Source organism: Bos mutus, chromosome 3 (genome assembly GCF_027580195.1).
Source record: "Bos mutus isolate GX-2022 chromosome 3, NWIPB_WYAK_1.1, whole genome shotgun sequence".
In the NCBI taxonomy this organism is placed as follows: Eukaryota; Metazoa; Chordata; class Mammalia; order Artiodactyla; family Bovidae; genus Bos; species Bos mutus.
Genome location: NC_091619.1, coordinates 28,148,849 through 28,161,170, shown reverse-complemented (window position 1 = coordinate 28,161,170; position 12,322 = coordinate 28,148,849). Strand labels below are relative to the sequence as shown.

The following is a 12,322-nucleotide window of genomic DNA, read 5'->3' as shown; positions in this document are numbered from 1 at the left end:
ACTTTGGCCACCTGATGAGAAGAACTGACTCACTGGAAAAGAACCTGATGCTGGGAAAGATTGAAGGTGGGAGGAAAAGGGTACGGCAGAGGATGAGATGGTTGGATTGCATCACTAACTCGATGGACATGAGTTTGAGCAAGCTCCAATGGTCTGATGGACAGGGAAGGTAGTGTGCTGCAGGTCCACGGGGTGACAAAGAGTCTGACACGACTGAGCAACTGAACTGAACTGATGCAAGTGGAAATCAAGAAGCTGGAATAGTAATATTATGTCAGACAAAATAGACTCTAAAATAAAGACTGGTACAAGAGACAAAGAAGGACACTACATCATGATCAAGGGGTCAATCAAAGAAGGTGTAACAACTGTATATTCATATGTACCCAACACAGGAGTACCTCAATATTTAAGGCAAATGTTAACAGACATTAAAAAAGAGAAACTGACAGTAACACAACAATAATAGGGGATTTTAATGTCCCACTTACATCATTAAACAGATCATCCAGAAAGATCAGTAAGAAAACATAGTCCTTAAATGACACATTACACCAGATAGACTTAACTGACACTTCTTTAAACTTTTTGTCCTGTACTGAGGTATAGCCAATTAATAACATGGTGACAGTTTCAGGTGGACAGTGAATGGATTCAGCCATACATATACATGTATTCACTCTCCCCAAACTGTCCATCCATCCAGGCTGCCACATAACACCGAACACAATTCTATGTACTACACAGTAGGTCTTTGTAGGTTATCTGTTTTAAATACAGCAGTGTGAACTGAACATGTCTCAGATGGACTTAACTGATATTTATAAAGCATTCCATCTGAAAGCAACAGAATGCACATTCTTTTCAAATGAACATGGAACACTCTCCCAGACAAATCACATGCTGGCCCATGAGGCAGGCCTTGGCAAATCTGAGAAAACTGAAATTATATCAAGTATCTTTTCTAACCACAACATTATAAGATTAGAAATCAACTACATGGAAAAAAAAATCACATGGAGGCTATACAACATGCTACTAAACAACCAATGTGGAATGTATGTAGACACAGCTGATTCACACTGTTGTACAGCAGAAATTAACACAACACTGTAAAGCAAGTATACTACAACTTTAAAAAAAATTAAACAAACAAAAAAAACACTATGACAAATTGAGAGAGAGGGACCACAGAAGAAAAGTGAAAGCTTTATATTTTGGTATCATTAACAGCACTTTTTTCCTACTTTTTCAAACAGGGCCCCCACCTTTTCAATTTGAACAGGCTATAATCCATTCCTCAATCTTGATTGTAACTAGGTATAGCTATGTGACTGAGTTCTCACCAATATAAAAATCACCACCACCACCACCAATGGATTACTGAAGAAATCAAAGGGAAAAAAATTTTAAATACCTAGAGACGAAAGAAAATGAAAACACGATTATCCAAAACCTATCAGACACAGAAAATCAGTTCTTTAGACGGATACAAGCTTAGCTTTGGAAAGAAGAAAAATCTCAAACAACCTAACCTTATGCATAAAGCAACTAGAGAAAGAACAAACGAAACCCAAAGGTAGTAGAAGAAAATAAATCAAAAAGATCAGAGCAGAGATAAATGAAATAGAGACTAAGAAAACAACAGAAAAGATCAATAAAACTTAAAGTTTGTTCTTTGAAAAGATAAACAAAACTGATAAATATTTAACCAGACTTATCAGGAAAAAAAGGGAGAGGGACCAAATCAATTAATTAGAAATGAGAAATCATTACAACCAATTATATATCAATAAAACAGACAACTTAGAAGAAATGGACAAATTCTTAGAGAGGTGCAATCTAGAAAATATGAAGATCATCCACAAATACTGAAATTGAATCTATGATTTTAAAACTCCCAGACCAGAGAGATTCACAGGCGAATTCCACCAAACATTTAGAAAAGAGATAACACCTATCCTTCTGAAATTATTCCCAAAAAAGAAGAGGAATGAACAATTCCAAACTCACTATATGAGGCCACCATCACTCTGATACCAAGACCAAAGAAATCACACAAAAAAAGAAAATTGTAAACCTATAACACTGAAGAACATAGATGCAAAAATCCTCAACAAAATAATAGCAAACTGAATCCAACAAAACTGTAAAAGGATCATACACCGTGATCAAGTGGGATTTATCTCAGAGATGCAAGGATTTTTCAATATTCACAAATCAATCAGTGTGATACACTACACATTAACAAACTGAAGAATAAAAACTGTATGATTATCTCAATGGATGCAGAAAAAACTTCTGACAACATTTAACATCCATTGTGAAGGAGATCAGCCCTGGGATTTCTTTGGAGGGAATGATGCTGAAGCTGAAACTCCAGTACTTTGGCCACCTCATGAGAAGAGTTGACTCACTGGAAAAGACGCTGATGCTGGGAGGGATTGGGGGCAGGAGGAGAAGGGGACGACAGAGGATGAGATGGCTGGATGGCATCACTGACTCAATGGACGTGAGTCTGAGTAAACTCTGGGAGTTTGTGATGGACAGGGAGGCCTGGCGTGCTGTGATTCATGGGGTCGCAAAGAGTCGGACACAACTGAGCGACTAAACTGAACTGAACTGAATGATTAAAAACTCCCATCAAACTGGACATACAGGGAACATATCTCAATGTGCTAAAGGCCACATATCACAAACCCACAGCTACCATTATACTCAACATTGAAAAGTTGAAAGCATTTCCTCTAAGATCAAGAACAAGACAAGGATGCCCAACTTCACTTCTTTCATTCAACAGAGTTTTGGAAGTCCTAGCTACAGCCTTCAGAGAAGAAAAAGAAATAAAAGGAATCCAAATTGGAAAGGAAGAAGTAAAACTGTCACGGTTTGCAGACAATATGATACTGTAAATAGAAAATCCTAAAGATGCCATCAGAAAACAATTGAAGCTCATCAGTGAATTTGGTAAAGTTGCAGAATACAAAATTAATACACAGAAATCTGTTGCATTTCTATACACTAACAACAAAAGATAAGAAATAGAAACCAAGGAAATAATCCTATTCACCATCATATCAAAAAGAATAAAATACCTAGGAATAAACCTACTTAAGAAGGCTAAATACTTGTACTCTCAAAAACTATAAGACACTGATGAAAGACATTGAAGATGACACAGCAGATGGAAAGATATATACATATATATACTGGTTTCTTGGACTGGAAGGATTAACATTATTAACATAACCATATGACTCAAGACAATCTACAGATTCAATGCAATCTCTATCAAATTACCAATGAAATTTTTCAAAGAACTAAAACAAAAAAAAAGGTTTTTAATTTGTATAGAAACACAAAATATGTCAATAGCCAAAGCAATCTGGGGAAAGAAAAACAAAGCTGGAGGAAACAGGCTCCCTGACTTCTGACTACAATACAAAATTACAGTAATCAAAACAGTATGGTACTGGCACAAAAACAGAAATAAGATCAATGGAACAGGATAGAAAGCCCAGAAATAAACCCACAGACCCACAGTCGATTAATCTATGACAAAGGAGGCAAGAACATACAATGGAGAAAAAACAGTCTCTTTGATAAATGGTGTGGGGAAAATGGACAGCTAAGTGTAAAAGGACAAAATTATAAAATTTCTCTAACACCATATACAAAAATAAAATGGATTAAAGACCCAAATGTAAAACTGGATACTATGATATAAAGTTCCTACAGGAAAACACAGGCAGAACACTCTTTTACATAAATCACAGTAATATCTTTTTGGATCCATCTCCTAGAGTAATGGAAATAAAAGCAAAAATAAACAAATGGGACAAAATTAAACTTAAAAGCTTTTGCACAACAAAGGATACCACAAATGAAACAAAAAGACAAATTACAGAATGGGAGAAAATGTTTATAAACGATAAGGCCAACAGGGCTTTATTCCCAAAATACACACAAACAGCTCTTACAACTCAATAACAAAAACACCCAAGTTAGCCCAATTAAAAAATGGACAGAAGATCTAAATAGACAGTTCTCCAAAAAAGGACATGCAGATGACCAAAAGGCACGTGAAAAGATGCTCAACACTGCTAATTATTAGAGAAATGCAAAACAAATCTACAATAAAGTATCACCTCACTTCAGTCAGAATGACCATCATCAAAAAGTCTACAAATAATAAATGTTGAAGAGGGTGTAAAGAAAAAGGAACCCTCCTACACTGTTGGTGGGAATGTAAATTGTTACTATTACCAGGGAGAATATGAAGGTTCCTTAAGAAACTAAAAACAGAGTTACAACATATGACCCTCCAATCCTACTCCTGGGCATATATCCAGACAAAACTATAATTGAAAAAAAAAAATATGCATCCCAATGTTCATTGCAGCACTATTTACAACAGTCAAGACATAGAAGCAAAATAAATGTTCATCAACAGACAAATGGATAAAGACGTGGTATATATACCACAGGGAATTATACTCAATATTTATAACCTATGTGCTTAGTCGCTCAGTCATGTCCAACTCTTTGCAACCCCACAGATTGTAGCCCACCAGGCTCCTCTGTCCATGGGGATTCTCCAGGCAAGAATACTGGAGTGGGTTGCCATGCCCTCCTCCAGGGGATCTTCCCAGCCCAGAGATTAAACCCAGGTCTCCCACATTGCAGGTGGATTTTTTACCATCTGACCTACCAAGGAAGCCCATATAAGGGAAAAGAATCTGCAAAGAAAATATATAGTTACATATAAACATGTATAAATATGTATAACTGAATCACTTTGCTGTATACCTTAAACTAACATAACATTGTAAATCAACTATACTTCAATTTTAATAAAAAAGAAAGAGAGAGCTCAGAAATAGAAAATATTTTGTAGCAAACTCAGATTTGTTACCAAAATAAATGAAATAAATGTTCAACATTGGAAAAGCAGAGGTATTACTTTGCCAACAAAGGTCCGTCTAGTCGAGACTATGGTTTTTCCAGTAGTCATGTATGGATGTGAGAGTTGGACTGTGAAGAAAGCTGAGTGCCGAAGAATTGATGCTTTTGAACTGTGGTGTTGGAGAAGACTCTTGAGAGTCCCTTGGACTGCAAGGAGATCTAACCAGTCCATTCTAAAGGAGATCAGCCCTGGGTGTTCTTTGGAAGGAATGATGCTAAAGCTGAAACTCCAGTACTTTGGCCACCTCATGCGAAGAGTTGACTCATTGGAAAAGACCCTGATGCTGGGAGGGATTGGGGGCAGGAGGAGAAGGGGACGACAGAGGATGAGATGGCTGGATGGCATCACCAACTCGATGGACGCAAGTTTGAGTAAATTCCAGGAGTTGGTGATGGACAGGGAGGCCTGGCATTCTGTGATTCATGGGGTCGCAAAGAGTCAGACACGACTGAGTGACTGAACTGAACTGAAAGATATTAAAGCACTTTGATAGATTAACAGCAAAAAAAGAAGAAACAAGCAATCAATATGCTGACTATAGAAGGCAACTAAAATATAAAGAAAAAATAAATGAAAAGGGGTAGAAAAAAAGATACAGCATACAAAAACTAATCAAAAGACAGTATGGTTAAATTAAAATCAAATAGAGTAGATTTTAAGATACATTAGAAACAAAGACATTTTATCAGTTCATGAAGACAAACAAAGCTTGACACTGTTCAGGATTAAGGGAGATTAAAGAGCTAAATGACAGATGAGAGATGACTGCTAAATGAATATGTGATCCTGGATTGAGAAAAAAAAAAGACTATAAATTACATAAAAGTCAATCCACCAAGGAGATGGATATCAATTCTAAGTCTGCATGCACCCAATTATACTGCTTAAAAACATATAAAGCAAAAATTGACAGAAACAAAAGGAGAAAAAGATAAATCCACCATTAGAGCAGACATGACCACACTTCTCTCAATGGTTTATAAAATAAGCAAACCAAAAAGATGAGTAAGAATATGGGAAATTTCAACCATACAACTAATAAACTTGGGCTAATTTATAGAGGGAAAACTGCTCCCAAAACAATGGAATACAAATTCTTTCAAAGAGCTGATGGAAGATTTAGTGAAACTGACCATGTACTGGATAATAAAACAAGTCTACATAGTTCAAAGGACTGAAAACATTCAGAGCATGTTCTCTGACTGTCGCAGAATTAAAACTCAGTAAGTGGAAAAGTATAGAATAAAGCTGTCAATTCTTATAAGAAAGAAACCACAGAAATAGAAACAAAAAATATATAGGGACCTCTCCAAAGAACATAGGAATGCACTTTAAGGGTCTCCCACTGGCCAAATCTAGGACAATTATGCATCAAAACAATATAGTAAGAGTTTATAATCCACTGGATAAAAATAAGAACATAGGAATCCATAACATAATAAATGAATGAATGATTAAATGGGGAAAAGTCTACTTTAGAGTGACAATAAAATTAGAAGAAATGATGAAGTTAGAAAAATCACTATTTTGTATCCATCATGATATATAGCTTTATTACCAATCAAAACTTCCAATTAAGTTACCATGATCGTAGAGTCTTAAAGGACTAAAACTTACTTTTACTCTCATTTCAAAAGTCATAAAAATTAACAAGTATTCAAAATAGCAAAAGAAATTTAGACACAGTAAATACACACACACACAGGGTTGGCCAAAAAGTTAATATGGTTTTTCTGTACCATCTTACAGAAAAATCCTAACAAATTTTTTGGCCCAACCCAATACTTCAGCATAACCATTCTGGCACCTTCACCTTGGACTCTCCGGTTCCCAGAGCTGTCAGAAACAAACATCTGTTGCATGTGTGTGTGTGTGTGCGCATGTGTGTGAGTGTGTTCACTTAAATACAGTGAACTAGTTTAAAACAGAAAGTGAGTTCTATTTTCTACTTTCCACTGAAATAGATCTGAAACTCTTACCTGGGCACAACAAATGAAAGCAATGGAAAGCGTCAGTAGGAAGACGGAAGACACCACCACGTCCACCGATCGCTGTGGGCCCCGTCTCTAGAGAGTGAGACACAGGTTAGCGTTCTAGGTCCCTGCCGGAGACAGATTAGGGGACCCGATCTTACTATGCTGGTGTGAAAACGAACGTTTATAAGAAGTTTCTGACACAGGATTTTAATATATTTTGGACATCTTCAACTTTAATTAAGCTCTGAGATTCATGCCATTCAAGTTAAGGGTGTGATTGATTCACTAACACATTTTCAGCTGGAATGTTTCCACAGAAGTCAGAGAACGATGCAACATCCAACTTATCACTCTGCCCTAAGAGTTTAAAATTTCTTTTCCCTTTCCAAGCCCTTATTTAATTAGCTCTACCAGCTCTGCAGATAGATCACTCCCAATCTGGTGTCAAACAGGTGAGCTAGATGTCAGTCACTGACATAATCTGTCCAGAACATAGGACTACCCAGCCTAGTGAATATCTGCCACCAGAAATTTCAATGAGCATGTTTTCTGTGTATTATTGCAGATATTCCATGGTTAGTTAAAACTCACCTTTAGAAAGGAACGCAGTGATAACCATATCTTAATGTTCTCCACCTTTTTAAGTCTGAAATGAGGTATTTCATATTTCCTAGCTTTCCTGGCAGAAGTAATATGGCTGAAGAGTTTTGCAAATAAAAATCTCTAGAGGAGGTTAAAAAAAAATCACAAAGTGAAATATACGTATGTGTCACTGTGTGTATACTTATATAATTGTAAAATATTCCCAGCACATAAAAAATATTAAAAGAATCAAGTACTGATCATTATGTATAATGTGCTTTCTGTAGCAACAGATTAATGAGCTATTAACAATGCTTTTTCACTTCCTGTCTTAGTGACTTCTTCATGGGGGCTTTCCCAAAGGCTCAGTAGGTAAGGAATCCACCTGCAATGCAGGAGACACAGAAAATGCGGGTTCAATCCCTGGGTCAGGAAGATGCCGTGGAGTAGAGCATGGCAACCCACTCCAGTATTCTTGCCTAAATTATTGCATGGACAGAGGAGCTTGTAGCTTGGGCTACAGTCCAAAGGGTCGCAAAGAATTGGACACAACTGAACACGCGTGTACACATTCTTCTGATATACTACACTCTGGACATTTTCAAGGAACACACCTTGGAGACCACTGTGAATCCCAACCTTCACAAATTCAAATATTTATACAAAATTCTAGCTTACTCCCAAATTACATTTCCATTCAAAAACTGTATTTTTTTTGCACATACCACCAATATAATAAGCCCTCAATACCAAACTCTTATCCAATTTCAATAAATTTATTTGTTTATTGGATATTGGCCATTTTTCAGAAACATTTTCGCTTTGGAATTACTACACACTCTACATATATGAAACACATCAAGGCACATCAAGGAGCAGGTGCAAGCCATCAGTGAGGCTCAGCCACTCCTACATATAGGCTCCGTAAAATTTCAGATTACAGCATGTCATTTGTAAATAATCAATATCAGAAGTGTTAAACCCACAAATACCAAAAGTCCACTTATCAAGCCTCCACTGCCCATGTTAGCTTCTGGAGAGAGAACAAATCAAGACAACAAAAGCAACTCAACATACTATCAAATACAAAAAACGAGGTGAGAAATTTTACTCAATTTTCTACTGACCTGTTTATATGTTCTCTCTGCCACACACATCATGAAAAAAAACATCCAGGTAAGACACAGTCGCTCAAAAAAGTTAATTATAGACAAAATAATAATAGGTGTAACAGGTGGTGCCCCACAAAAGAGAGTCAAGATCTCCTCAGCTGAGATGGACTTTAGCTGGTCAAGGTTCTTCTCACGGAACAGTCGGTGTAAAAAAGGGAAAAATGCTAATCCAATGGTGACGACATTTCCCAGCATCTGATAACCTACTCCTTGCTGATATGCATTAACCTGGAAATTAATTTAAAACAGCTATCATTATTGCACAGCTTTATGGAGTTGTGAAGCAGTATTTGTCAAATACTATTTAGATTATTATAAACTAAATCTGTTCTAAAAGAAATACAAATAAAAATGACGTACAGATTTATGACTTTTAGGATTAAATAAGAAATATTTGTAAAGTCTACCTGAATAATTGATCAGGCTCACAGAGACCTTTGTAACAAATTTAAAAACACACTACCAAGTGAAAACTGGCTACAAAATTTAAGGTACACATACTTGTGTCTTAAAAACAGAGTCAATGTTTTGATCATTAAATACAATCTGAAATAGCTGTGTGTGCCTGTGTGTTCAGTTGTGCCCGACTCTTTGTGATCCCACAGACTGCAGTCCACCAGGATCCTCTGTCCATGGGATTTCCCAGGCAAGAATACTGGAGTGGGTTGCCATTTCCTTCTGCAATGAAACAGCTGCTGATTATAAAACAGATCTTTTGAAAACTCTGAAAACTTATTAAACCTTACCCTGCTCATGATGATGCCACTTATTTCCAACACAGACATATCCATCTTTTTGCACTCATTCCCTTCCCAGATTATTGCACTAACTCGATCCGAGGCAGGACTTGAGTTCTGAAGCCAGAATAAATGGTTCTGAGAAGAAAAAATAAATATTTCCATCCACTCATTCTTTCCTCCTTTGGAATTTTTTCCCTTTGTCCGGTTCCCAGGCCACATTCGCCAGTGCTCTGCCTTGTCATTCTGTTCTCTCCCTCACAAAGCCCATCACTCCAATTACCACCTCCACGATGCTGGCTCCTGGTCCTTTCTCTTCACTAAGCCAATTTCTTACCCGAAGAGAGGTTGTATGTCTTCTATGATAATGGGAGGTAGGATTCCATGATCTCCGAAGTTGCTTCCCCCTCTAAGCATATGGAAGTGAGGATAAACTTGGCGTATTCATGGGATATTAAGGAGGAAAGTATTTCCATAGCACCATGACTAGACCAGGGGTAGGAGGAAGTTAGGTAGGAGAGGTGCTAACAGGCCTTAGATATCACAGGAATGGTAAGGAGGTCAGCCTTTCTCTGGTCTAATCAGGACATGGAAAAGCACAGAAGGTCACTATGAAAACAGCCCAGCACTTTCCTCTGTCATGTCATGCCTTGTTCTTCAAGTCCCAACTCAAGTCCATTTTCTCAACATGTGCTCTCTGAAGGCCACAAGTCTCTCTCATATTGCCCTTCTCTGAATCGATCAAAAGCCTGTACAGTCTATCGCAGATAAATTTGCATCTAATTATATGCTGCTGCTTTTATAGTGCCCTCTACTTGTTTTCCATAAAATCATCTTGTCTCCAAACTAATACATATGTTATTTTTTTAAAAAATATCATATGGCATATTTCTTCTCCTACAACAATGCTTAGCATAATGCTGAATAGCACTTATGGATCTATTAACCGATTTAGCCAAAAAATATTTATTAAGCAGCTACTATTAACAGGAACTATGGATATAATGGAGAACAAGATACAAGGTTCTTGACATCAAGGAGTTTACAGACTTATAAAGAAGACATGATTAAATAAAGCTACTGCATAGTGTGATAAGGGAAGAGAAGAATGCTTTAGGAGCATATTAAAAAGACTTCCTAAGGAAGTATCAACTGAGTCAAGATCTGAAAGACAAAAGGGGGTGACCCAAAGGAATGAGTGCTGGAGAAAAGTGTGTTTCAGGCAAATAAATCAGTTTGTGGAAAGACCCAGAAGTACATGAGGAAACTGGAAGAAGTTCAATTGAGTTGCGAGACTCAACTCAACCATGTGAGACTATATCAGAGCAAATAAACAGAAGCAAATAATCCAAAAGGAAAAAGAAAGCAATTAAAGCATTGTAGGGGGAGTGGCATCAGATCTTTACTTTTAAAAAACAATTTTAGTATTTTATTTTTTTAATTCTATTTAATTATTTGGCTGAGGTGGGTCATAGTTGCAGTGCGCGGGCTCCGTAGTTGTGGTGGGCTCCAGAGCCTGTGGTGCACAAGCTTAGCTGCCCCAAGGCATAGGGGATCTTAGTTAACTGACCAGGGATTGAACCCATGTTCTTTGCATTGTAAGGCAGATTCTTAACCACTGGACCACCAGGAAGTCCCAGATTTGTATTTTAGAAGCATCATTCCAGCTGTAGTGTGGAAAATGAAGCAAAAGGGAACAAGACTAGAGAAGCTGTTGTAAGGATCCAGATGAGAGCCATCCACTAAGCAGGGTGGACACAGATGAGCAAATGCAGATATTATACAGCAGAATCAAGAAAATGTGACCATAGATTAGATACAGGGAATGGCAGAGGTGGGGGCGCTGAGGGGGGGCAGTGGTGACATCAAGAATGGCCCCAAGAATTCTGACTTGGGTGGTTAGTGGTGGCATTTAGAAATATGGGGACTAAAAGAAGAACATGTTAGGTGGGAGAACTGGGGGATGATGCACTCTACTTAACATGGTGAGTTTCATCTTAACCTAGTTATTCTTATATATGCCTTAAAATTATACCATAAATCCCGAAAGTACAAAGGTGGAAATCATCATGATGCTATGCATAACTACCAAACGCTAATGTAATTTAGATGAATCTTCAGACTGAATGAAAAGAATATTTAGATTCAAATTTTGATAGAAAAATTGGAGGGAAAAGTTTAAAACTTTAGTGATAAAGTATATGTTGTTTCCAGGTAGTTTATGAAAATTGTATACATTTAATGAAGCAGAATGTTTTTCATTATAATGTATAACCTAAATCTAAGGTATCTTAGAATCAAGAAAATTCAATAACTAAACAAATGAATATCCAACATCCACTATTTATTAAGTCATTGTGGAAAAAAGTAAAGAAAAAATAAAACTAAGAAGAGTCATGATCATTGGCATTAAACACAGGAAGGGCTGATATGAAAACCATTTTTTAATCATTCAGTCCAGCCAGCAGAGGGACAAGCTCATGAAATAATCATCGCAGCTCTACAAGTATTTAAGTAGAGAGTAACCAATCGTCTGACAAAAATAGTACTAACCAAGCTAACATGTACTGGCTGCTTACTCTTTGCCAAGATTGTGCTAAGCACTTTAAATTATCTCATTAGATATATCACAATATTTCTAAGAAGTAGGAACTACTGTTACTACATGACAGAAAGTAAAAACATTTCTGAAGAATGAATTCCTAGATTGATTGGAAGGTTGAAATAAACTAAGAATCCCCATTTCCAGGCTATCTGATTTTATGATACTAAAAGAGAACCTGAAATTAAAAGCATCACTTGCTTTATACATTATTAGAGAAGAAAGCAATGCCATCTCCTAGTAATTCACATAAAATGCCGTGATATATCTGAAAATACAATATGAGG

The 12,322-nt window shown here is 36.9% G+C and overlaps 1 protein-coding gene across 4 annotated transcripts in view; it reads right to left on the bottom strand.

Moving 5' to 3' along the window:
* PHTF1 (putative homeodomain transcription factor 1) overlaps positions 1-12,322 on the bottom strand; it is an 80,188-nt gene that overhangs the window by 14,416 nt on the left and 53,450 nt on the right. For 3 of the 4 annotated variants that reach the window (XR_011463629.1, XM_070367462.1, XM_005887099.2), the window contains exons 12-15: positions 9,443-9,571; positions 8,652-8,924; positions 7,534-7,665; positions 6,946-7,032 (exon numbers count right to left, since the gene is read on the bottom strand). Coding sequence is in view for 3 of the 4 variants with exons in the window: in XM_070367462.1 (XP_070223563.1) it covers positions 6,946-7,032; positions 7,534-7,665; positions 8,652-8,924; positions 9,443-9,571 (621 nt within the window). In the remaining variant the exon portion in view is untranslated. The remainder of the gene's footprint in view (positions 1-6,945; positions 7,033-7,533; positions 7,666-8,651; positions 8,925-9,442; positions 9,572-12,322) is intronic. The other variant, XM_070367463.1, reaches the window with a different exon arrangement.